The sequence below is a fragment of the Melospiza melodia genome, chromosome 11, assembly GCF_035770615.1.
Source record: "Melospiza melodia melodia isolate bMelMel2 chromosome 11, bMelMel2.pri, whole genome shotgun sequence".
Lineage (NCBI taxonomy): Eukaryota > Metazoa > Chordata > Aves > Passeriformes > Passerellidae > Melospiza > Melospiza melodia.
In genome coordinates, this window is record NC_086204.1 from 29,028,571 (window position 1) to 29,055,053 (window position 26,483).

Here is a 26,483-nt window from a genome sequence, read left to right on the forward strand (position 1 = left end):
CGGACCACAGGCTGAAGGATGCTTGGAACACCACCCTGCCCACCAGGAAGCTGGGCACTTAGGGAAAGCAGTTTATTTGTGGTGTGGGCATCGTTTAATTTCTGTTGAGTGGAGAGGGGAGTTTATTAGTGGAGGGAGGATGTGATGCCAAGGTCTGGCTCGCAAAACAAAACCCCAAACCTTTCTGTTTGCCTTTCTGTGTAAAAATTCCCTGATGCTCAGTAATGTAAGACAAGGGGAAAATTTTACTTGCAGGAGAATTGCCTTCCACAATAACCAAGAGAAAAAACACAGAACGCCCACACCAGAGCAGCCTGATCCAAAATGTGAACTTTTTACGCCTCCCCAACCTTGTAGGTTAGGCTTCCAACCAAGTGATCTTTTATTATCAACATGATATACCCTTGACACAATTTGGCGCAGTGAAGCTTCTTCTGCTGAACTCGTGATTTCATTTACTAGATCTGATGAAAGTTCTGTGAACCACAGTAAAATGTGATAATTAGTAGTTTAATTCTTTTAGGGTGTGCGTATTAATTGAAAAGGCTTGAACTATAAATACAGGGCCTGTGGATAAAAGCCCCCTCTGAAATCAGTCGCTTCACCCAAGTATTCATTACTCCACATCTCCTTAGGTGGTGTCTCTTTGTGGCAGTGAGTGGGAAACCTTCTCTCAGAGATCACACTAGGCTGGCTCACCGCTGCTCTCCTGCCATCAGAAGTGCTTCCTGGCCAAAATTTTGCCCTCTGTGGTCAAACCTCTGGAAGTTAGGAATGTGTGCTGGGAGCTGTGCTGTGTCCTGGGGAGGCACTGGCTCCCTTCCTGCAGGGCTCAGAAGGGGATGAAGGCTTGAGGCAGAGGCAGTGGGTGGGTGTCTTTCTGTTTTCTAACAAGTCCACCCAAAGGCATCAGAGATTCTCTGTGACTCCAGTCCCAGCCAGTCTGACACTTCTCAGCAAAAAGTGCTTTTCCTCCCACCTACCCTTCACTGTACCTGAACTGGCAGCACCTAAACTTCAGTGGGTGGCTTCAGCCAGAGCTCGGTTCATCCAGATGGGAATGTCCAAGTGTAGATAAGGGATTGCACTTTCCCTTATCTTTTCCCCTTACCTTTGTTCTTTTGCTCTGACTTCCTGACCAGCACAGGAGGTGTTCTGTTGCCTCCAGACCTTTCCAAATATATCTCCACACTATGGAAATGTGTGTCATTTTTTCACACCTTCCTCTGGTTTCTGCCTGTGGTGTAGTGCCTTTATGAATTTTGTGGTTTTACAGGTACAAGGTGGTTTGCTTTCAAATGGATCCAGACCTTCATACTCATACTTGGTTTGCACACTCAGAAAAATCCCGTATGTCTGCACATATTGCAGATTCTTGGGTTTATCAGGTGCTTTCCAAGTGACCTTAACTTTGTAAGCCTGGAGTTGTGTGCCCCAGCAGGGAGGTGCATGTGAAGGGCAATGCACAGCTCCTGAAAGCGGCACAGGGAACTGCTGCTGTTTTTAGGGGGGCCCTTTAGTGACACCAGGCTCCCAGAAAAAGCCCCATCACTTCTATAGATAATTAGATACTATTTTTTAATTGCAGAAGTTGCTAGCTAGGAACTGGAAAGAAAGTTCAGGGCAGCTTTCATAGAGTTGTGAGAATAAAATCCCCTCTGAAGCCTGGCCCTGGTGTGACCGAAATGGAAAAGTACCAGATCCATTTCTTGGAAAGTGAGAAGGAGGCTTTTATTTGCAATGGTCCGCAAATATTTTCCCAGGAGGTAGTGAGCGTGGCAAAAGGGGCAGGAGGAAGGTGAGGAGAGTGAGGCACACTTGTAAACACCCTCCTTTCCCTCTGCTGTTGTTATCTGGCACTAAAAAAGGGCGCCGCAAGTTGTTTACAGCGGTTCGTGTTGTTCGTTCCTGCTCCTTTCTCAGTGCCCTATCTTCCCTTGGACAACTTTTTTTCTGGCTTGTGATAGTGCCTGGGTAGGTTTGGGCAGTGGGGTGGTAGGAAGGTGCAAGTTGATTAAATGTGCTGCTTGCTATGTGCATTTTCATGTCTGCTGTCTTAACATTTTTTTGTTAACCACTGTTGCAACTGAAGAAAATGCTGAAGTTTGACAGTTGGGAGTTACTGCTGAGTGTGTGCTGTAAACTATATCATCCCTCTGCCTTCTCCCTTTCTCCCCCTCCTGCTGGAACCAAGTGATTTATAAAATGCCTTCACATTCTTGAGTGAGTTCACACCATCACCTCCAGGCACTGCACTGAGGAGTCTTAGGAGTGGATGGGAAACACAGATCTGATAGCTGGTATTTTTCTCTGAAAGAGGAAAAAAAAAAAAAAAAAAAAAGGCAAAAAGGGCTGATTAAATTTAAAGGAGAAAAGTTTCCTGCTGTGCCCCAGAGTAGATCTGTAGTCAGTGAAGCACCTTGTAGTAAACAAGAGATGTGCGTGGTTACAGTGGGGTTTTATTATTACCCACTGCCATTGTTTTCCATTTTCATAAGATTCAATTAATGCAATCATTTTAGAGTGTCTCTAATCATTACCTCCCGCCCTCCCTCACTTGCTCTTGAAGCAAGGGGATCTGCTGCAAGCCACACTCTGCTGTGAGGAGCCAGCGTCTCGCTCCATCCCTGCCGAGGGGAGGCACAAGGAAATGATGGGGCTGCTCCAGGGGATCCAAATATTTATCTTCTCTCTGTCTGGCCCTTGCAGGACACGGGGTCAGCACCCCAACCTGGATGTGGTGTGCCCTCCCATGGGGTCACCATGGCACCCCAGCAGTCCCCCTGTCCTGACCAAGCACTGGGGTGCCAACAGCAGCTCTCAGACCGTGCTGGGCCAAAGCTTTTGCTGGGATTTCTTCTCCCAGGATCATAAGGGAGGGATACTGCTGATGTGGCTGTACCACTCTTACTCACCCAGAGAACCCAAAGCTCTGTCCCAGTTATTTTTCTACTTCAATTCCTTACTCTTAAGATTTTATCTGCAACAGAAGGCTCTTTGACAGCTGCATCTCCATCTGAAAACCCGCTGGTGTTTAGGGGGGTGTCCCCACCTGACCAGCTTTGCACTGCAGACCTCCTGCAATTTTCCCACATGTTAGACCTCAAAGCCCTGATTTTCAGAATCAGGGAATTTGCATTCAGGAAGTTTCCAGCAGCAGAATGCAGAGAGCTGGCCCTGTCCCCCATGCTGTACAGAGGGGAGCCAATTTCAGTGTACAGCCGAGCATGCCAGAGCTGGAGCTGCAGGGGAAGGGAGGAGGTGAGGGGCAGGAGAGGCAGGACAGCAGCTTGACAGAGCTCTGAGGAGGCTGTGCTTTTGAGGCAGGAGGGGATCCCCACAGATTTCTGTGAGGGAAGGCTTAGAGCAGTGGTTGGGAAGTGGCCCACGGCTCCATTTAAATCAATAACAAAGTGGGCTGGAAAGGATGTGACAACCCCAGCAAGCAGCTGAGCAATGAGGCAGCTCAGTGCTAGTGAATCCAGATTTCTGTCTGCCATGGCCATGAAGGATGGATTTGCAGTAGGACTGGGGGCTGTCCACTGTTAGAAGGAGAGGGAAGTAAAGATCATCCCGTGTACAATATAAATGTAAGTTGTTATTACTACTATTGCTATGTCAGCCGTAAACTGTTCCCACGAGAACTGAGATGCAGCATCATTGAGAAAGAATGTCTTACTGTGAAATGGGCAGCAGAAACACTGTGGCATTATCTGCCAGGCAGTGAATTTACCTTGGTGACAGATCATTATTCCCTCCTGCAAACGAACCGGATGAAGGGCAGCAACACCAGGATAACTCAGCAGCCCTTGCATTTTACAGGCCTCTGGATTGAAAAAAACAAACAAACAAAAAGTAGCCAGATAAAACTGTGAGGATGGAGAATGTCAAGAGAGATTGCTTGGGGCAAGAAATGGGGAAGAAAGCAAATTTTCTTCCGTATCTGTGCTGACATGATACGTGGACTAAGACATGGATTTAACAGTAGGCATTAAAACGAGACACCAGTGGTGAACCTAAAATCCTTCCTGTCCCTCTGTAATCACTGGAGATACCAGGTCTTTTGATAATTAATCTCTTTCTGTTGAACCTCAGGGAGTTTTAAAACCAAGATGTTTCAAACACTGCAAATTGCTCTGGACCTGAGGTTCTGCTTCTGGAGGAAGCCACCCACCCCTGTCCTGCTCATCCAGAGCAGAGTTGAGACAGAGTTGTTCAAGAGCAAAGGTGGATCTAGCAGGGCGTGTGGACTTGGCTGAATGATTTCTTCATCATTAGATGTAGGGAGTAGAAGAGTGGACAGGCTATCTGCTGCCCACGTGTACTTTTTCCCTTTCTGTTTTTCTTTTGCATTCTACAGAATGGGAGTTTCTTAGATAAATTACCATTTTTTGACAAGCATTCATGTGCTCTGTAGAGGAATGTGTCTAGGGATGGGCACACTGGAAGAGAGAATTTCCTCCCCAGCTCTTCCAGTGAAGTCTTGTTCTAAACTGCCCAAATGAAGCCATTATTCAAAAGTAAAAATGTTCTGTTCCAGTTCTTGTTTTCATTCTTTCATGTGTCTGGGGACTCAACTTCTGTGAAAAAGAGCCCATTCTCACAGGACGCCTTGCCTAATTTTGCAGACAAGAGAGGTTCAGCTATTCCAATTACGATGAGATAAGAATCTGAAATGTTTGGGATCGCATCCATCCTGAGCTGAACTCTAACTTTTCCAAAATCCATCCATCATTATTTTTCCCTTTATTTCCACATTTCAGTAATGCAAGCAAAGGAGGATCTGAGAAGAAATGAATGTTTATGCATCATAAACCATAATAGATGGGTTTTCTTTTACCTGAGTTGCTTTAGTTTAATGTAGAGCTCTCTGCCAGTGGAATTCCTTTTCCTTTTTCATTCTTTCCTACCAGCTTGAAAGTCAGGCAGAGTACAAACTGTCACAGGCCAGACTGCTAAGTGTGGCCCAGAACTATGAAGTCCTGGCCTCTGTGGCATCTTCAGATTGTCTTAAACACATGGGGATAGGACAGTCCACCCCAGTGCCATGTTTCTGCATCACTGGGTATTGCACTCTGCCATACACACTGACTGCTGGGATGGGTTAGATGGTCTAGAAAGACAAAAATCTTCTACCACAGGAAAGGGAGTGCAAAGGTTTAGCTGTCCAGCCCAGCTTCCAGCTCTTGGTACCCCAAGGATGTGTCTGAGTTGCTGCAGGCGCCCTCCTGGGATGGCACATCCCACCAATGTCATCCCAATTCCCTGAGCACCTCCCCTGGAACCACCCAATCTGCCACATGTGGGATAAGCCCTTGAAATCAGCGAGGGATGAGCAAGGTCCCTTTGTGTCTCTTCTGCTTGCTGTGTTCGTGTTGAATCCCTCACAATGAGTGAACTCTTGAGACCCCCTTTGGGCTGCAGCTTGAGCAGATTACACCAGAAAAATAAACTTGTTCTGTGTTCTGGCCTGACCTTGGCCTGAACCTGAGAAAGTGAATGCCCCTATCACACCAACATGTGTCTGTGGAAGTACAGTAAACACAAATGGGGGTCACTGGCCCTCTCTGTCCTGCAGTCCCAGGCCAGGAGTCTGGAGTTTTGGGCTGTCCGCCCAAGTACTTGTTAATAAATGTCCATTCTTAGTCCGTAAAGGAATGTAGACAGGGCATGCTGCCCTACAAAACACAAACTTAGAATGAAAGGGAAAGAGAGTCTCAGCCGTGGTGCAGAGCTCTGCTGCTGGTTTCCACACCCAGCAGTCTCTTCCCACTGGATTTATGTCCCTGGTTTGGGACTTGGCTGGGGAATTGCCCACTCGTACCCTGGGTGTTCTCCAGTGCTGTCTGTGGTTAACCCTGAGTGCAGCAGAGCTTGGGAAGGCAGTCACTCAGTCTCTGGGGCTGCTTGGGGGTGCAGAGACCTGGCAGAGCCTGGGATTTGAGCCTGCAGAGCCTGGGTCACCCCAGGACAGGGTTGTGCTGCTTCCAGGGGTGTGCAGCACTTTGCCCGTGCACCTTCACTCTCCCAGGGACAGATGATTGCATGGTATGGTGTGACTGGTGACACATCTCATCCCTCCCCAGACACAGGAGTAACTAAGGTGTAAAGTTAGTTAAAATAACTGATGTGTAACCAGTAGACATCAGACTAAAAGCTATCCGAGTTCGTTCTGTGCAAAGAATAGATGAGAGAGACTCCTGGAGAGAAAACTCCAAAAATTCAATTTCAAGGACAACAGGTAAATACACATGGAGTTTACTGTGAATTGCAGTTGGCTCACCATTGGTGTCAGCTGAGACCTGACACCACCACCACCAGATCAAGACTTAGCTTCCATGCCCAGCACTCTTAATTTCACATCCCATTTGTACAATCTCATCTTGAGCAGATACTTCCATTATCGTGGTGTCCTGCCTTTTAGAAGGGCCGTGGTGTGAAGAGAGGGGAGTGCCAGGAAGGGAGGATGAGAGGAGAAGCAGTGGATGAATCACCAGCGTTTGTGTCCACATCACCCAGCAGAGTGAGGCAGGGGAGCTGCCCTCACCACCTGACCCTGTCCCCAGCAGCTCCTCCAGGACTCTGGGCTTTCCTAGAGAATCCTGGAAATAATAATACCATATTATCTGGGTGCGTGGATTATTCCTATAACTGTAAACTAACATGCACATTAACACCCCCCCCCCCATATCTCTTTTTACAGCCCCCTTATTCTGTGTCCACAGGGCTTCAGACTACCTTGGTCCAGTTTTGAGTAGCCTTGGAGGGTGCACTTGTCTCCCACCAGCTGAGGGAGGGTTTTTTAGATCCTGAAATAATTACAGCATCCTTGGGTGCAGTTGTATAATTTCTTGGCAAAATGCTAATTACAGCAAGGTGTTTACACACAATGCTTATTTAAACTTAAGACTTATTTAAAAGAACCTGCATACTTCTAGTAACTGTGTATCACAGCTTTATTGAGGATCATGTTTTTCATGCAGATTGTGTTCCCATGCTCTGTTATCAACGTAAATGAGCCCATGGCTTTATGTTCAGGCCTGAATACTTCCAGGGCATCTGAATCATGCTGGTATTTCATTTCACCTTCTAAAATTACTTTTGAAATACTATGTTTTTTTTAACTTGCTGTGTTATGGCAATTAGAAATCGCTGTGTTTACTAGGAACAGAGAGTCCAGCAGAGCAGAGTGTTTAATGTGATGAACAGTGTTAGGAGCTCAAAGGAAAGTCAGATGCATGTCGACACATATCAAAGCTGTTCTGCTGCTCAGAATGACTGTTCGTGATACTTGTTTCATGATAAACTTCCTCAGAACATGATGTTACTGGAAAAAAAAAAATGATCCACTCTGAGAAATACGCAGGTGACACAGTTGAGTCAGCAGCTTGCAGCAGTGACACAGGCTTACGTTTATAAAAATCCCCTCTGAACTTTTGTCTCCTGCTGTGTGCACATCAGAGCCCTGAAATCTGTCCTGCTTCTTGGTGTCACTTGGTGGCTGTTCAAACTAGCAAAAATCTTCCCACCACCCTGATGAGGAGGTAGATTCCCAGCTTTAAAAGTCTCAATAGTCACAAAACTTTCCCCTTTCGTAAGTAATTCACCATATAAATGTTAGCATCTCCGGTGACCACTGATACCTCTGGGGAAATGATAAACATGGAAAAATAACAGACTGCTGTGGAAACCAGACAATCCTACCTCCCATCCGAGAGGGTTTAATTATTGGAGTTGCAGGCGTTTTGCCGTGCACGAGCATCTCGGCATTCATAGGTGAAAGTACATCATGCTGTGTTTGAAATATCAACTGGATTTCAAAGAAGGCTTTGTGCTTCGGCATGGACCTTTCTTAGCCTCCTGCAGATGGTTCCTTGATGCTGAAAAGAGACATGACTTGTGAGATGGGGAGACCTCCGTGCCGATTTTCCGTGCCGCTCTAATCCCGCTTTACACCCGTAAAGGACTTCAGTCCTTAAGCCTTTACCCTCTTTCTCCTAAATATTAAAATTATTTTCGTGAGTGTCATACCGTATTAAAGCAGAATGAAAATGGTTTTAACAATTGCTGGCATGGGGCTTCTGTACAGCATGTGTGTCACAAATCATGTCACTTTTCAGCAATAGGGCTGCTGCCAGCGGGAGGCTCAGAAATGCTCATGTTAATCAAAAATTTTAATTTCAAATCAAATTGACAGTTTACACATGGTGAGAAATGCTTCTCACCATGTGATATTTCAGTATGCTACACTGGGCAAAATGGGTGCACTTTCCTGTTAAGAATTTTGACTACAGTATCTGCAAATTTATGGGTTTCAGTGTATTGGGTATGGTAGTGGTTGATCTGAGGGAGCCCCTTGGAGAATAGGAGACAGAAGGGTTTTCATGCAGCCTGGCACTGGTGAGCCGCTGTTGGCACATGCTGCTGGAGAAATGACAGGTATTCAATAAACATCACTATGGTTAAGAGGAAGATTTAAAGGAGGGAGGGGCTGCGGTGCTATAAACAGGATTTGAAACAAATGTGCTTATTTCAGCCCGTGATTAGTCTGAATACCTAAGTATTCCACACCAGTTTTTAAATATCCTTACGTTTATTTTCACACTGATGTTCTTCACACAGCATGAACAATAATATTTATGGCATTAATACTGTAGCTAAATTCTGATTTGGAGCAGTGCAAACCCAAGTAGACTCTGCGTGTTCCAAGGCACGCTCCGGTGGCGTGCGGTCCGGAACGCGGCCACAGCACACAGCCCTGCCATCGGCTCCTTCCTCCCGCCAGCAGCATCCCAGAAACCCATGGACAGGCAGATTCAGGAGGCAAAATAGCAGCTGGTGCTTGGTGAGGAGGGAGAAGAGCAAGGGCAGGTGATGGAGAGAGGAAGGAGCAAGGGCAGGGGATGGAGGGAGGAGCAAGGGCGGCTGATGGAGCGCGCGCGATCAGCCGCAGACAAGTGAGTTGTACAAACCCACACTTTCAGGCATCACCACAAATAAGGTCAAAAAATAAAACAAAAACATGAAAGAACGACCAGTGGATAGAATTTTGATCCTTGCATTATTCTCTTTAGGAGGTTTCCCAGCTGTCTGGGGGTTCCTGAGGTTAGCGCAATGCCAAGCTCGTGATTAGGACATTATTTTCCGGAGGCCTTGGAGATGGAGATGGGCAGGGATGGCAATATTCCCTTCTGGGCCTTCCCCTCCAGTGCCCAAATTTCCCATGGGGTGGGTGGGTGGGTGCCTGTTGGTGGGAGCACCCTGCAGCACCACATGCTGCCAGCTTTCCCTGGCAGCTCCATTTGGGCACTGAGTCACTGCCAGTATCACCACAGACCTTGGGGATCTCAGCTGTCATTGCTCTTGTAACCAAGGGTTGATGTGAAAATATGAAGATAAATAACTCCTTCATATTATTATTTTCAGGGAGGCAGGCTTTTCTTTTTATTACTCTTTTTATTGTTGGATGCTATAAATATTCCAGAATTATTATCCCAAGGTAGATTTCATCTCATTTACTTTGAAACGCTTTTGAGGAGGCATATTATTTTATAAGCTGCCAAATGAGTATGACCATTTATAATTATTTTTTTCTTCTTTTCTTTAATATTTCATTTTTGGATGGAGGACCTGAAACAGAAATATGCTAATTTAAGACATCTGTTGTTTTTCAAGCTATAGGCCCCTATCGGTATTAATGCAGGTTTTTTTATCAAATTGGGTTTATGGTAGACAGGGAGATTCTAAATTTTTATCATTATATCAAAAAATGGTATTTAACTAGTTTCTCACACACACGAGTACTGAAAAGTACCCAGTGATGTGAGGAGTCATCGGAAATGAAAACCCACAGCAGACATCTTAGATCTTGGAATGGTTTCCATTACACAAGGTCTTTAATGTGAATTGAAATGCTTTCAATGTTTCAAGAAGACCTTTGTCTTCAAGAGAAAGGAGCTACCCGTGTGCCACCACTTGGACAAAACCTGACATGATTGATTGCAATCTGTAATCGCTTCATTAACGGTAATAAGTTTCCATTAATTCCACTATCTCTGCACTTAAATATAAAATGAGTTGGAATCTCCCAAGAGCTGAGGCTGCAGTGGATCCTGGCAGGATCAGGCTGTTGGTGACACACCTGATGCCATGTTTGCTGTGGTCCCACGTTTATTAATTTGGAGCCCAGACTCTGAAGCTCAATATGACAAATATCAAAAGCATAATTAGGCATTTTTCTCATTAGAGATTCTAAAGTGCCACGAGTAGGAAAGGTAGCACATAGGTTACACATGTATTTGTGTTCTGGTTCACCTCTGGAGCATCCCTGCTCAGATGGGTTCCTTAGGGAAGGGTCAGAGTCCCTCCTCCAAGCCATCCCCAGCAGACATTGATTCCCAATGGCCACAAACCATATGGAAAAGGAGCTGAACTTGAGCTCTGGGCGCCCACAAAAACGAGCAATTTTAGACAGACAATTTCACTGTCTGATGGATACAGACTTTTTAGCCAAAACCCAAAAAGGCAAATCATTGACCGGTGGTTTTGCATATTGTGAAGGGTTAACAAAACTTTCATTATCACAGTCTATTAAGCCAGGACCAGGAAACAATTTCTAATCAACACTCAGATCTGGGCAGGGATTGTGCAGTCTTTTGTAGGAGGCCTCAGATCTGTGTTCTCTATTCTCACATGCTCACTTCCAGCTGTTGTCATTGAAATCCCACATAATCTCCCCGGGTCAAAGGGCAGTCATCCATGACTGCCGCTGTTAGGAGGTTATGCTGATTTCTGTTGTCAAATATTGGCCCTTTTCTCTTTCAATCACTCCCATTCTACTTTTTTTAACAAGAAAGATCCAGCCTAGAATTGTATTACATGACTTTAAAGTCTTAAAAGTGTTCCTCTATTGTACTAACACGACATGCCCCGGACGGTCTAATCCATCCTGCTATGGGCCACAAAGAAAGTTCTGGTGCTTCTTAAAACCTCAGCCAAAGGCAGGTAGTGAGTCAGGGAAAAATAACAGCATCTCTGACGTGTGGCCCCACAGTTATTTTCATAAGGAAATGCACAATTTGTCCAAGGTGAGCTGCTGCTGTGGCATTAAAATTATATTGGAAATAACGAGCCGAAATAGGAGTGGGAGCATTTGTCAGGGAAGGAGAGAGAGGTTTCTGCATCACCTTTAATGTATAATGACTTGCTCAACTCTTCTATAAAATGTCCACAAATTAAAAATGTAGTCTGATTTACCATTAAGGGTTTATCATTTACAAATTTGAGGAATGCATTTTGTGCAAAGCAATTAAAATAAGGCCACCGTGGAAGCTCTGGTGATCGGCATTTGAGGGCTGCTGGTAAATGCAGATTTCATTGTTCCTACATGCTGTATCCCAGCCTGGTGTTGTCTGCCATCAGAGTGGCACAGACATTCCCTTGGACAGAATATTGTGGCTGGCATAGATGGTCTCCTCCATCTCCATTTTTTTTTTAGATTCAGAGTTAGTTTTTTTTTAGATATACAGCTTAGCCTCGTGGATCTTGCTTTGTATTTCCAGCATGAGATAGAGCTGAGCTATTTCTCAGCTGCCTCAGCTGGGTCAGCCCAGCCTTGATAAAGTCACCTCCCAATTAAGCAGGGTGTAAGTGTTATGAAGGTCTTGACTGGAGCACACATGTTCAGTCCTTCCCTTTTTTGCTGGAGAATGCAGATTAGGAGTTGCTCCCTCAGCCCCATCCTCCTCAGCCATGGAACAGCTAATCTTTTGGGAGTCCTGGGGGTGAGCTGGGTTCCCTCTGATAACATCCCCTCTCTGCAGGCCTGCGTGTGCTGTGTGATACAGACATTAATTTTCTCATCCACATTATTGCTCCGCATTGTTTGTGAAACATGGGATTATCTAGATAGGGGATAAAACCAAAAGGAATCAAGTTGCACTTCGAGCAGAGAGGGCTTTTCTTTTAATCAGGCATTTGGTTAAGATAATAGGCTTGAGACCCTAATTGATTATTACTATTTTAAGGTTTTAAGATGGCTATTTATAGTGAGATGCTGAACATGAAAAAAGCCTTAGAAATGGGTTCAGTGTTGGTTTGGGGGACTTGTGTAATTTCAAAACACTGAAAAGGAATCAAAGTCTCCCAAAAAGCTGTTCTCTGAAGCTTAATACACTGTCGCTCAGATTGTAGTGGAAGAAAAATAACTGGATTTGGGCTTCTTCATCTTCAAAGGAGTAGCTCTCTCCTGGTTTTATTTAAGCTTGGCTTTCAGGAAACCAGCTGCATCTCTGTTTAGAAAATACCTTGTATATTTATGGTGCAATCTAACTATTTTACAGCAAAAATAATACTGTTGGAATATGCAAGGAAGCCTGCTAATTAAATAACAATAATACCTTGAGCACCTTGAAAACATCTTCAGATATTCAATTAAGGAACAATAACCCCATGAACTTTAACCTATAGACTATATTCAGACTTTCTACATAAAAGTAATTGCATCAGTCATGATTTTCTCAAGCTACAACACAAGCTCTTGATTGGTAGCTCAACGTCTGAGACTCCTTTTTACTGCATTAATTGGGAAAGCAGACAATACTCTCCCTGTAAACTCCATTTTAGGACGAAGGTTAGTTGCCTTTGTACACGTTTACTCATTGAAATAGGAATGTTTGCTTAATAATTCAAAACAAATAGCACTAGACAACAAGTCCTAATCCTGATTTCTCCTCTGCCAGTGTAAATTAGGAGAAAATGAGGTGAAACTCTGTTTGATCAGTGCAGAAAGATTTGTTTAAAACTTCTTTGAGAGAGATCAGAATTAGGCCCCAGCAACTGAAGCCTTTTCTTCTGGCTTCTTAGCTGGGATCCAAAGGAAGAATATGTAAATGGCATTGGGAATTTTCTCCCCAATTAAAGCAGCCATCAAGTTATGGAAAAATGTTTTCCATGTGGTACTTGGTACAATAACGTCGTGCTGTTGTGCACAATGATTTAATAGTTACTATCCTGATCTTCGTTATTCAATTTGGTCTTATTATCCCGGGTGTTTTCCCCCCTTAGGGAAAGATGATCATCCTTGTGGGCTGAAGTGAGATCTTAGGTGGTGAGCTAAGCCCTACCTGCCCCTAGACTTGCATGAAGGAGTGATTGAACCATTTATTTAATTTCCTCCTGGAGGTTGTCAGCCCATCTTTGTTTGGCAGGGCAGCGAGCACGTGCTTTAGCCAGGCATGTGATGGAAGTGGAGCACGTGTTCCAGCAGCTTTGCTGAGTCAGGGCCTGCCCTGGCCAGCCACGTGCATTAATTTGTACCCAAAACTGCCGTGAATGAACTCTGAGAGGTTCATTCTGAGCACCTCCTTTACTACCAAACTGTGACAAAGCTGCAGACATAGACTGTCACACACAGCAGTTTCAATGTCCCATCTCTTGGATGCTGAGCAAAATTATCACAGTGCAAGTGCTTCAGTAAAGTGCCCCATGAAAAGTAAATCTTGGGAGCTTTCAGGATGTTTAATCATCTTTTCAGGGCAGGAGCTTCTTAATGCTAACATCTGCATGTGTAATTGCTTGACTTTACCTGTTTTTCTCCTCATTCAGAATTAAGTGGATCAGCCAAACTGATACATTTTTTGCATTTTGAGCCCTGTTAACAATGTTAGCTTCACATCTTCTGTCAGTGCTGCTATTTCCCAGTAATTCTTCTTTTACACATTTAAGTTCTTTGTACTATTTCCCTTGTTTTCTTCTCTCACTGTTATCCAAGCTCAGCAAAAACAAGAGTCCTAGGCCTGGATTTTGCAGTCTGAGCCATCCAGGCAAACCTTTAAAAATTCCTGAACTGCAGATTCACAGACCATACCCTAAAATACATTCACAATCCAGCTCTAAGCCAAGGGCAAGGCTTTTCTGGGTATCAGGGTATCCTTAATGATTGGCAAGGCAAGCCCCTGATTTCCTAATGCTTGTAAGTAAATATCAAATTGGAGAGTTGTGAAATTCACCTTTCATTTGTGAAATGTTTATTTTTGGTATTGAAGGGTGGAAATCTTGCCATGCTTGTTGCCTGCTGTTGTTTAATGATTACTATTACATGTACTCCCAATAAGGAATGTTCCTGCAGGAGTAAGTGGGCATTTGAAGTGTACCCAAGATAGGAATACTGAAGTCAGCGTGCCCAAGATAACTTATTCATCTTCTCTCATGCACTGAGAGTTAGAAGGTATTTTAAATGACACTTTCATTTCTGGTTTCAGTTGTGACAGGTTAAAGTAGCATGGTTTGCCTTGCCACAATCACATTTTTACTGGATAATTACAAAGGGCTCTGGGCTTTCCCTTTAAAAAATCAGCCAAATATCCTACTGTGGCTGTGATTCAGGGTTTGAGGTTTTTTTTCCCTTCCATATTTAAATTTCACCTTCACTCTCCTGCCTGGGAAATGCAGGTGGGAGTGGACGGCAGAGCAGAGCCAGGGTGGTGTGCTGCAGGAAAAAACAGCACGTGGCAGATGTTCGTGGCATTGCTGGATGCACTTCTGGAAGTTGCTCAGATGCTGCCATGATGAGCACAGTGTGAGAAGTTACATAGCATGGACTGGCTTCCCTCTGAAGGGCTCTGCGGAGTAGTAAGCGTCCTGGCCCCGGTCCAGCAAGGCACTTAAGCATATGCTTAATTTTAGGCACATGAGTGGTTTCAGTGAAGACCTAAGAGAATTATTTTTAATTCACAGATCATTTAATTCAATAGGCAGGTCTGCTGCAGCATATGAAAAGTAGATCTTCATATTAAAAATACTTGGGAAATCGGCGATGAACAAACGTTGTGTATGGGCAGCAACCGTTTCTAAAAAGCAGAATGAGGTAGTCATCACCTTTATTGTGGGAAAATACAAAGCAGATCAGGCAATAGCACTTACAGCTATCTGGGAGCTATTTCTAAATTGAAAATAAGGAAAAATAAAAGCTTGTAAGAACATTTTTTTTTCATTTGAAGTAGGGAAAAATTTATTCTCTTGATGTAAATAAAAACCTTGTTTGCAGATTGAGGAATTTGTTTGTGTTGAATTTCAGCATCAATTTCAATATTTTATAGTACATTTATCTACAGCTGGAGCATGACAGATTTGTGTATATTTATATGTTTGTGTACATAATACATATGTATACACACATACACAAGGATGCCCAAAGATATACATATACACAGTTTGAAAACTCATCATTATTGCTGGAGTATAAAAACATGCCTGATGCAGAAACTTGTCTCGAGTCTGTTAGCTTAGAGACTGCGTTCATCTGGCACCGTGGGCTCCTCGCAGAAACAGGGAACTTCTTCTGTGGAGGAGCAGAATTCCATCAGATCTTGGCTGGAGGTGGAAGGCTCACCTCCCTCCAGATCTCTCCCAAACCTTGCCCTGACACACAGCCTGACATTCCACCCTCTGCAGACCCGCGCAGAAGGTGCATTCTTTTAGCATCCCATCCCACAGGTAGAAATGGCAGTGGGATATTCTGGGTTTGTTTCAACAGCCCCAAAAAGAAAAGCCAGGAGTACAAACGTGCAGCTGGCATTAGTCCTGTTGCTCTGACCGCTAGATGAGGGTGCACAGGTATTCCCAGCAGGAGCGTGGGGTGCAGGAGAATACACGGAATGCAGGGAAACCGTACTGAGTCTGACAAACAATTACCGGCGGAGCAGATGGTGCCCCTGCAAAACATTCAATAATAAATGTGTGCGTGCGCCGGAATCGGTGACTCTAAGTAGGACAGCCTAAAAAGGTATGCCACTTATCCTGTGGGCAAGCAGGACTTTACAGTTCTTTTAATAATCCCTTTATCCTGCGATTTCTGCTGTGACCCTGATTTCCCAAGCAGGAGGTCAGCCCGAGTGCTGCCTTCCTTCCCTCCCTCCCTCTCGCTGAGGTCCGGCTCTGTCCCGGCCTGGCTGCAGCTCCTTTGTCACTGAGCACAGCCGTGAAAATTAAATGAACATTTGGTGGTAGGCATGTTTGCAGAGAAGAAGGGAAATGCTGTTATGTAAAGTGCCATCACGTTTTGATACCGAGCGTAGAGGCGTTCCTTGCACAGGGGAGCTGAGCGTGGATGCCTCAGCCCTGGTTCCTACAGACGGCCCACCAAGTTCATACTTTTTAACTTGAGATTTATTTTTCCTTTCAAAACCTAGATTTAAATGTTAGAATTTATTTTTTTTTTTAGTTGAAAAGGCCTTAATTTAATTTTTTTTAACCATCTGCTCTTCCAAGATCCCCCTAGTGTAACCTTAGAAAAATGAAGAATACATCTTTAAATCTTGTTTGGTTTGAATGAATGGGTAGATAATCCTGATCAGATGTTTCTTTAGAGAATAATGTTTAAAACGATTATGGAACTTAGCTATCCTGTCTGTTTCCTAGGTACAGTATTTTCATTTCAGTTGTGAAGTCATTAGGGGTCATCCAAGGTAACCGTTTATTAAAATAGTCCTCTTTTGTTTCAGATTTCCTGTTGAGATGCTTTAACATGTAAAAATCTCCCTGCTGATGTGTCATGTTAGCTTTCCTAACCTCTAGATAGAAACCACAAAGCAGCCTACATAGCTGTATGACTGGTTACCCACCTACATAAACAATAATTACTGCTAAGTGGGAAATTAGATGTCACATTTTAAGTCTAAATGAAAGTAAAGTATTTGAGAATACTGTCATTAAATGCTTGAAGCTAATCGTGGTTCTCTCTCTCTGTTTGTTTTGCAGGACATTTGGGCTTCCAGGACAGTTTTGTCACATCAGGTGTTTTCAGTGTGACTGAGCTAGTAAGAGTCTCACAAAGTAAGTATCATGTTGTGTCTGATCACATGTGGTTTCTGCAATCCAAGTTATTTTTTTTTTCTTTGATTCTTATTGTTCCCTTCCTCAATTCAGAAACAGCATCTTGAAAATTAGGACTCTCTTCTCCCCACTTCTTGCCAGTGGACAGCATTAATGTGTCACTTCTTTTAATGGGTGAAAATAAACCAGCAGAATTTTAAAGTCAGCTGATAAATAATTTGATTCTGCAAGCTTGCATGTGCAGGCTGATAAGTTTGTCTGGTACCCAGCTGAAAATGGGCAGAGTGCAGATAAATGCATCAGAAATCAGCCTCCCATGGATCCCTTGGAGGATCCAAGGGCTGTATTGTAACCAGACCTCTGGAAATTACCTGATCTGTGCACATAAACCTGGAAATTTTCTGATGCTGTTTTTTCCCATTGTGTTCATCCGTGCCATGTATACATCCATGTGTGTGTGATTGTTGGGGCTGTCCCAGTGCAGGACCAGGAGCTGGACTTTGATGATCTCTGTGGGTTCCTTCCAGCTCAGGGTATTCTCTGAATTTGGGGTTTGCACACCTGCAAGTTGCTGAAGTCATTAGCAATGCCAACAACAACTGTGCCAACTTCAGCCCTGCTAATGTCACACATCCCGACTTCCCCAGGCCACGTTTGCCATTGGCTGCAAGGAATTCTGGCTTCCAGAAGGATTGGGGATGTGACCTTTAAAGAATGCTAATGCCCCCAGCATGAGTGACACGCTGCAGCATGATCATTACAGCCCTGTCAATACTCACTAACAACACCAAATTAAGAGCACCTGTCACCACCCTGCTCCATTGATCAGAGGTGCATTGATTGTATTTTGCTATGACATAATCCAGATAGTCCAAGGAAAGAGTGTGGACAGGCCCTTGCAGAGACACTGCTGCAAAGCCAGGCCTGCAGGGATTTCTTTAGGGATCTAAAAATTCTTCCCTGTGAGGGTGGAGAGCTCTGGCACAGAAATGCTGTGGCTGCCTCATCCCTGGAAGTGTCCAAGGCCAGAACTGGGTGATCCTTAAGGTCCCTTCCAACCCAAATTATTGTGTGATCTTTTCTCCAGCTAGTGTGGAGATAATATCACATTGTCACCAATCACCACTGCTCCAGGTGAAACCCTCAGCTCTGTGTCCGTTTAAAACCTTAGGGTGCAACCATTTTCTTTAAATGATAAAAATGCTTCTCCTCCTAGATAGCATAAATATTTATTTGTGTTCTGGCTCTGGGAACGTAATTTAAGTCATTCTGGGGCTAGACTATAACTGGCACAAACCTAATAGAAAATCCATGGTTTTGAGTGAGAACACCGAGTTTCTCAGAGGATTTTCCTGGTTTATTTCTTCTTTTGGAAAGATACTAGCTAGGAAATTTGCTTTATATTCAAAAATTGATGGTAGAAGGAAAGCATGGCAAGTGGGAGATACATGAGAGCTCTATGCCCTGGAGAGAGGCAGAGAGAAAAACTTTAAAGAAAACATTTCTGCTGAGCTTCCTTCCCTAGCAACTGGTGGGAATTTTGGGAGAAGGGCAAAGTTAAGAGGACTCAGGAGTCAGGAGGAGCTGCTGAGAGCTCGGCACATTTGCCAATCAGTTCACTCGCTCAAGTGCTTCAGCAGAGCCTTTGGCATCTGTCTGGCCGTGCAGGGAGCAGAGGCTGGCTGTACCTGCAGCCAGGCCGGACAGGCCCCGGCTGTCACCAGGGTCTGAGTCTGGCCGTGCAGGGAGCAGAGGCTGGCTGTACCTGCAGCCAGGCCGGACAGGCCCCGGCTGTCACCAGGGTCTGAGTGTCCCCGTGCGGTGTCACCTCATCTCATTGTGACAGCGCGAGGCTTCTGAAGCCCCAAGGGCTCACCCTCCCCCGTTTCCCCACAGCCTTATCTTGGCTGGAGCAGCCCTGCGGAGCAGAGCTGCCTCTGGACTCTGTCAGCCGTGCTCCGTGTGCGCGCTTTTCCTAGCGAAGCGGCCCCCGCTCCTGGCTGGAGCCTTCCCAGCCTCCCCCGGAGCTTGGCACTGACCTCGAGAGCATCGTGTTTCAAGCTTATTAATTCTCCCTGATATTTTATTGTAACTAAACTGAAACACTGGGTATCAGAAATCCCAGCACTCAGCATGTTTTGCACATTATGAGCTGTGTCTGAGATGTTCCCTCTGCTTGCAGTTGACGTGCAGCACCTTCGAGGATGGGGCACCTGCACGCGGGAGGAGCATGGGCTTTATTAGAAATAAGAAAGGAGTTGATGGTGGGAAAAATGCAAAGATTCAGCTTTTATCTGTTCCAGACACGGGAGTTTGCACTGTTTTTCATGGGCTCTTTAATAATCCTGGGAGGTCAAGACCTCAGTTTTATATCCTGTCTACAAGCCAGCACCTCTACCAAAAATAGTGTCCCCAAAGCATATCGGGATATCACTTCAGAACTGACTCAGAGGAAAGAGTGCCAGCAACTGATTTAGCTACACTGCTTTTGATAGCACCCTGGATTTTCCTTGGAGATGCCCCAGACATGTACTGACCAGCCTTAACCTTGTTTACTTTATGAGGTCTGAGAAGCCCACAGCCTGACATGCCCTGGCTACCCAGTGGGACATGTTTAGTGTCAAGTCCAGCAGCACATTCCCAGAAAACTCAGTATTAATTCACATGCTCATATTCAAAGAATTATTTAACATAACAGAGCAACAAGGTAATTGCTGCATAGTTGCCTAAATTGGTATGCAAGGTCTTTTAAAGTTGATATAACCCTCTCTGAGCTGTCTGCTTGTTCCTGTGTCCTGATTTGAGATCAGTCCTCCTTCCAAAAAGGTCATCTTTGTGTATGCCCACTGCTATTTTTCTTTCTATGCTTGCTTTTGGTAATACAGTGATAGAAATAAGTTATTTCCCCCAGTTTTAACTGGCCTGAGGCAGCTGTTATCCAAAACTAATCTTACAAAATATTGTGGGTAGCAATTATGTGCTGGGTTTATTTAGTAAAGTTCCCAGAGGTCCACATGACAAGGAGTCTCAAGCAAGAGGCAGTTGTCTCCGTCATGCAAATTTGGGGAATGAATTAATCAAGTGAAAGGTCAGCTGTTTCTGTTATCTATCTTGCCTATCAGTGCTGATCATCACACTTTCTGTGAGCTATTGAACAAGTCTAGACTGTGTTGGTAACAGAAACTTGCTTTCTTCAGTCCTATAGATGCAGATTTTCTTTCGAAATGCTGCCCAGCTGCTGAGTCTTGCAGAGCCTAGTAAAACAGAGAAAAGAGATCATAGATGTGCATCTGAAAAAACAAAGGCTCCTCTCCAGCCCGTCTGATGTGGGTGTTGCAGCTCATGCTGTCAGTTCTCCTCCATTATTAGCAGGCAGAGGGTGTGAGCTCCTCTCTGAGTGTTGTCTGTCACCCCAGATAGTGGGGGGACCCTTGCAGATAACAGAGGCTTCATTCTTCCCTCTCTGGAGAGGTCTGTGCTGACAACAAAGGGCTCTGAGGCAGAAGCGTCGGGGACGGGCGGCCTTGGGCACTGACAGCCAGCTGTGGGCCAAGTGAAACCTCCTCCTTTTCTCCCTGCTCGGGAAAATATTCCTCTGGAAAATATTCCATCTCAGGGCCCTGGAGGAGACCCTCTGCAGAGCGTCCCCTTCCCTTGGCAAGGGCTGGAGCAGGGAGAGAGGCACGGGGAATGCATCCCCCCTTGGCTTTGGGTGCGCACCGTGTGCAGGGAGAGCTGCTGGGAAGATCTCCTCCCTCAGAGGTCATTCAAGCAGCCAGATAAACTGCACTGCCCAGGATGTGAAGAAAGATTTAGGATTTATGAACGTTGGCTAGAGCCAAATCAAACATATTTGTTTGGTGGTGTGTTATTTGTCAAAATGACATCATCCTCCGTGCTGATAAACAAGGGAATTCTGACTGCACCCTGGCCTGGAAATGCCACACGTTGGCTTCAACGTGTGCTGTGTGCAGTGAGGAGCACTGGGGGGGACTTCCAATCCTTCTGGTGAACCTGTGGCAGCACGAGCACACAAACTTGCTCACTGCTCCTGTGCACACACAGAAATGGCCCAGCTGATTATCCGTGAAACTTATTCCACGGGTGTGAGCAGGATGTTTTGGGAGGCTCAGGATTCTGCATCCATGCTGATGCAGGAGGTGCCAGGCTTGGGGATGGAGCTTTGGGGATGCAGACAGGGCATGAAGTGTCCTTGCCATGAGGGCAAGGGCTGGGATGGAGAGGCACTGCCAGCACTCCAGGCACAGAGCGTGGGTGCAACTAGGGAAACGCAGCCTCCTCATCCAGCTTTTCCCACAGGAAAAGTGAATCCCAGCAAGGTGTGGGGTGCCCTTGCTCTTGTGGAGGGGCTGGGCTGGGCAGTGGATGCCTTTTTGTAGCCCAGAGAGGCTTTTCTCCTCCTCACAGCCACGTGTGTGCAGCCAGGGTGTGATAAACCTGCTGTCCCTGAGCTGCAGCCCGTGTGTTTTCTGCTATACTAAGCACTACACTAGTGAAGGCAGTTAAAGTCAGCAGCATGAAAATTAACATTTAAAAAGATACTCTATATTCCTTAGGAAAGCACTGCTATCCAAAACTCTCTGTGTGGGCTTGGGTATGAGAGGGAGAAAAAAAGATTATAATAAAAAATAGACTGCAGGCATAGAGTGAACAGTTGCCGTGACCTTGCCTTTTGTATGCCATTACACAATTCAATGGCAGTCCACTCAAACCTTGCTCTCGATCAATATCCTATTAAAGCAGCACAAAAAGTCTCTATAAACTTAGTGGTTAGCTATGTTTATAAATGGAACTCAGCATAATTAGATGGTCAATAGCAGGCTGTACTTGTAATTTTAAAATGAACATCACACATTTCATATCTGTTGTATTCGGCGAAGCCTCTTTGAATCTAATGATACAGTGTGGAGCAAACAAAGGCCTTGCAAAAAAAAAAAACCCACCCAGCTCCCCTTTCCTCCCAGCAGCAGCAGCACAGTGTGTTTCCCTTTGTTTATGGAGTCACAACACAGGAAAAAGTTTATTAGTCAAATGTCATGTTTCTCCCATTTAACCTTAAACACATTATCACTTCACTGCAGTGTTACACGTGTAATGATCTTAGTCACATCCCAGCCCCTCTGTAAAAATAAATACATACAAATGGGGACAAAAAAAGAGATGCTAAGTATTAACGTGGATTAAAGAAAGTGCCATATTCCAAGGGAGACAAATGCCAGCCTGGCTGGTTTTATTTGGTGGGTTTCCTGTTCTGTAATTCAGTAAATTTTTTCAAAATAAATATTGCAATTGGGTTTAGTCAGAGGGCTTCTTCTTAATTTCTCTATTAGTTTTCTTGACATTTGGGGTGAGGAGCTGAGCTGGAGGGAGCAGGATGATGCTGCCCTGCATCCCGGGAGTAGAAAAGTGTCAGGCAGAGGCACCAACCTTCCTCCTCCTCCTCTGTTTGGGCAAACCAGCTCCTCCTGCCCCTCTGAGTGTGTCCCTGTGCACAGGGAATTTTTGTGCTGCCAGCAGCTGAAATGGGGCTCCAGGCTGGATGTGGGACAAGAGGGACCCTTCCCTCTCCCCTCCTTCCAGCTCACAGCCCTGGGTCAGGCGGCATCTCGAGATTTTTGCTTTGAGTCACAGTTGCAGTTTCTGACATCCTTTCCCATTTGGGGGATGTTCCTGAGCTGTCAGGAGGTCACTTTGCTGCAGAGCATTTCTTGCAGGGGTAATGGTGTGGTTTAGATGTCGTTGCCTGGAGTTTGTGAGGCTGCAGCTCCCGGCATGCTGCTCCATGTGGGGCTGAAGCCTTGTTCTGGGGCTTAGGTACAAGGGAAGGGAGGTTGTGTGGTGGATTGCTACATGCTGCAAGGAACAGGTTTGGTTTAGAAAAGATTTTTAGTTCTGACAGTGTTTTTTAGTTTACACAGAGTTTTTTTTAGTTTAGATAAGAGTTTTGGCACAGTTTGCAGCACTCTGATCCCTTTGCATGCTCTGCAGAGATGCTGCCTTTGCTGGGAGCCATAGAACCCCAGAATGGTTTGGGTTGGAAGGGACCTTAAATCCCATCTCATTCCAGCAGGAACACCTCCCACTATCCCAGGTTGCTCCAACCTGGCCTTGGGCACTCCCAGGGATGAGGCAGCCACAACTCCAGCATGCTGTTGTGATTTATGACAATAAATGCAATAACTGCAAGCAAAGGTACAAATGGACTTTGGCGGAAGACAGGCACTGTCAGAAAGGCAGCAGAAGGGATTTTGGGGCAGCTCAGCCCTGTGCAACCTTTGCCACAGCACTTCTGGGGCAGAGACCTTGAGCTGAGGGTGGCAGGGTGGTGGCTCCCGTGCAAGGGCTGCCACAGGGCTCAGAACTGGCCCCCACAGCCCAGCCAGGCACTTTAACCTCTCCTGGGGTCTATTAAATGTGAGTTTTGTGCTTTAACCCCCTGGTTTCAAACTGGCATTTGAGTGTGGCAAGGTGATTTTGGCCAGTGATCAGCACAGCATGCTCAGTGTTTGCTACCCAGGCATCAGCCCCTGTGGGGTCAGCTCTTTCTGCTTTGCACTGAGTTTAAAAATCATCAGCAATACCTTGTTCCTACCCTACCCCTGCTCTAAACAGACATTCCTCTTTTCTATAGGGCCAACTCAAGAAATATCCAGGATTTGGGGAAAGGGCAATAAACAGTGCAGGGGGAAGGAAAGAAGGGAAGCATTACCCACATACCAGTTTTTCTTCCTTATCTCCTTGGAAAAAAAAACTGTTTCATAAATCTGGCAATGTCCAGGAAGTTCATTGTGGCTCAGAAAGAAACAGTGCTTTAATTTAATGCTTGCCTTTTTATGTTCCTGTTTGGAAAACTGTGTGCTTAACCTGTAAGTTTGGGAGGCAGAGAGTGCAGAGGAATTGCTCAGGAAAGGGTTTGCAGAGCACAAATCTGTTTGGCAAGGAAGTTGCTGAAAACTGTGGAGTAGATGCTGCAGAGAGTACCTTTATGATTGATTTCCATTCAAGTCAGACTGACTGCAGTGTGGTCATTTTTCTAACCCATAACTGCACACACTGCAGCAGTCTGCTATCTGCAGGGTGTCTGAATTATAGCAGTCCATGTCCCTGTTACCTTTTACACAAATTACTTACACCGGTTTCTTTTTCCATGCAAATTCATCAGTTTTACAGCCTCTTGTAGCTGCTGTCAGGAAACTGTTGCAGAAAGCACAAATTGATAAAACCAGTTAATTTTTACTGTGCTTAATTTTTCTTTGCCTCTGTTAACACAGCCTCTCATATACCCGGCGTGCAGGAAGCCTATGATAGTTAAGAGAAGATAACAAAGGATTTGAGTGTTCTTGTCATAAATTACTTCCCAACTTAATTCCTTTTAATGACCATTCCAGATTTTCTCGAGTTTTAATGGCCTTGTGCATTTTGCGTCCCCGGCTTTTAGAAGTCCGTGGATATCCAGGCTGTTCCCTTTCTGTCTCAATGACGTTCTTAAAAGATCCTTGCCAAACAACAACTAATTGTCTTGTGGGGATGATGAGGCAGCTGCAAAGCTACATTATTCCACTGTCAAATCTGACATTGTGAGCTCCTTAAGACTTGGGGTGAAATACTGGCCCCGTTACAGTCAGTGGCAGCACTCCCAGCCCAGACATGTTAGCTGGGTGATAGGAGCTATCCTGTCTTCATTTCCTCACTCCTTCCCCGTTGGACTGAGAGATTTTTTCATGTTTGAAAATGGGCCAGGTTCTCAGACCAGAGATTAAACTTGGCTCGGCATCCCTGTGTGGCACTGAGACTGCCTTGCCTTTGTGGCTGTGAATCAGGGCTCTCAGACAATGCAGCCCGGGCCAGGCTGGTGCATTTCATTGTGCAGGATGTCCTTGTTTCAGATGGCTCTGAAATGTGAGAGAAACTCATGATCTGTGATTGTCAGCCCCCGAAGTTGCATTGTCCTGTGAATAGCACTGGGACAGCCGCAGTGGACGTGGTACCATTTGCTGTATTAGTGGCATTTCGGCACGAAATCCATTCTCTGCTGGCTCCAGCGTTAAGCTGCTCTGCTCCTTGTCTGCTCCCAGAAGAATACAGCACATGGAGCTCATGCCTTGTGCCTGCAGATTTCAGGGTGTGTAGGAATCTGTGGTGTTTAATGTGAAACCAAAGATCCAACCAAATTGCAGGGATTCGTGTCCCTTGCAAGAAAAATTCCAGTACTGGGTAAGGTGATGGGGTGAAGAGTGGAAGGTCACTGCTGGATAAAACTTTTGGGGAGTAGTATGTCTCTAGCTCAGATTTAGCTGGAGGAAAGGCCAGAGGAAAGCTCAGATGCTCTTAGGCAGAAAAGAACTCAGGTTTCTCATCTGCTTTTTCAACCTCTGTGCTTGTGGCTGTACATCACACGTACCCCAGAGATTCTGAGGTGTGTATTTCCCTGCCTGTGCTGCTTATACATCCTGCCAAGCACTCTACAGGGATGATGCAGCCTATCTGTAACCATGCCAATAGAGACAACGTGGCCCTAAAAGCAACAAGTTTCATTAAATGTTAGAATGACATTAATAGAAAAGCAGCGCTTAGAGGAAGTCGTGCCGTAATTGTTTAATTTTAAAAAATAATAATAATATCTTTGGAGGAATGTAAGAGAGATTCTGTGTCATGGAACATTGTATTCTTGATAAAATTTCCATCTTCTTGATTGCAATGCCAGGTACCATTAGCATTTCCTAATTTCCACATCCCACCTGTTCCCATCGTGAAACTAAACACACCCATGAGGAAGAACAAAGTGATTTTGAAGTGCAATTCATGCCATATTCACATGACTTACTGACTGCAATCTCTTTTGTTTCCCCAGCACCGATAGCTGCAGGAACAGGCCCTAATTTCTCCCTCTCAGATTTGGAAAGTTCTTCGTACTACAGCATGAGCCCAGGAGCAATGAGGAGGTCTTTACCTAGCACATCCTCTACCAGGTAATTTAATCTCTGCCTTCTACCAGGTTCCTTGGAAACCCAGGCCAGCATCATTACTCATCTGGGAAAGTAACCATTAAATTCTCTGACAAGCTGTTTGGGGGCCTCACGATGTGGAGCTGTTTCAGATTCACAGAGCTGAATGTTCAGCTGGATTGCAGTAAAGTTCTTTTTGTGTGTGCAAGCCTCTAAGAAAAACTGCTCTGTGGACCTGTGTAGGTCCTGGTTGTACCTGGGTGTATCAGGAGAAGTTCCACTGGAATTGCTGAGTTTCAGCTTGAGAACTTGCAGCATAGTAAGATGCAAGGAAAGTCTTAAGATAGACTTAAATGTATTTTTTATTGTAAAAAGCGTTACCTGTGAGACTAAGACTGTTTTAGAACCTTGGTCTATAAAGCATTTAGTTTTCATAAAGCATTTAGAAGTTTGTGACTCAGCCTTTGGAAAACCAAATTGCTAATGCAGATGACTGCCCCATCTGATTTTGATTTTGACTTAGATGCCAACTATCAAACAAGGATATTTTTTATTTTTTACCTTTCACTTTAATCATCCATGAGATTAGATTTATAAACAAGCTCAGTCACTCGAGTAGTCTCGAACACTATTAAGGAACCAGATTGATTTTTCTTCCCCCACAGCCAAAATAGATCACTTATT

General features: G+C 45.0%; 1 protein-coding gene across 12 annotated transcripts in view; it reads left to right on the forward strand.

The window, feature by feature from the left end:
• NFIA (nuclear factor I A) overlaps window positions 1-26,483 on the forward strand; it is a 248,614-nt gene that overhangs the window by 142,098 nt on the left and 80,033 nt on the right. For all 12 annotated transcript variants that reach the window (XM_063166224.1, XM_063166223.1, XM_063166225.1 and 9 more), the window contains 2 exons: window positions 16,759-16,833; window positions 25,706-25,823. In XM_063166224.1, coding sequence (XP_063022294.1) covers window positions 16,759-16,833; window positions 25,706-25,823 — 193 coding nt within the window. The remainder of the gene's footprint in view (window positions 1-16,758; window positions 16,834-25,705; window positions 25,824-26,483) is intronic.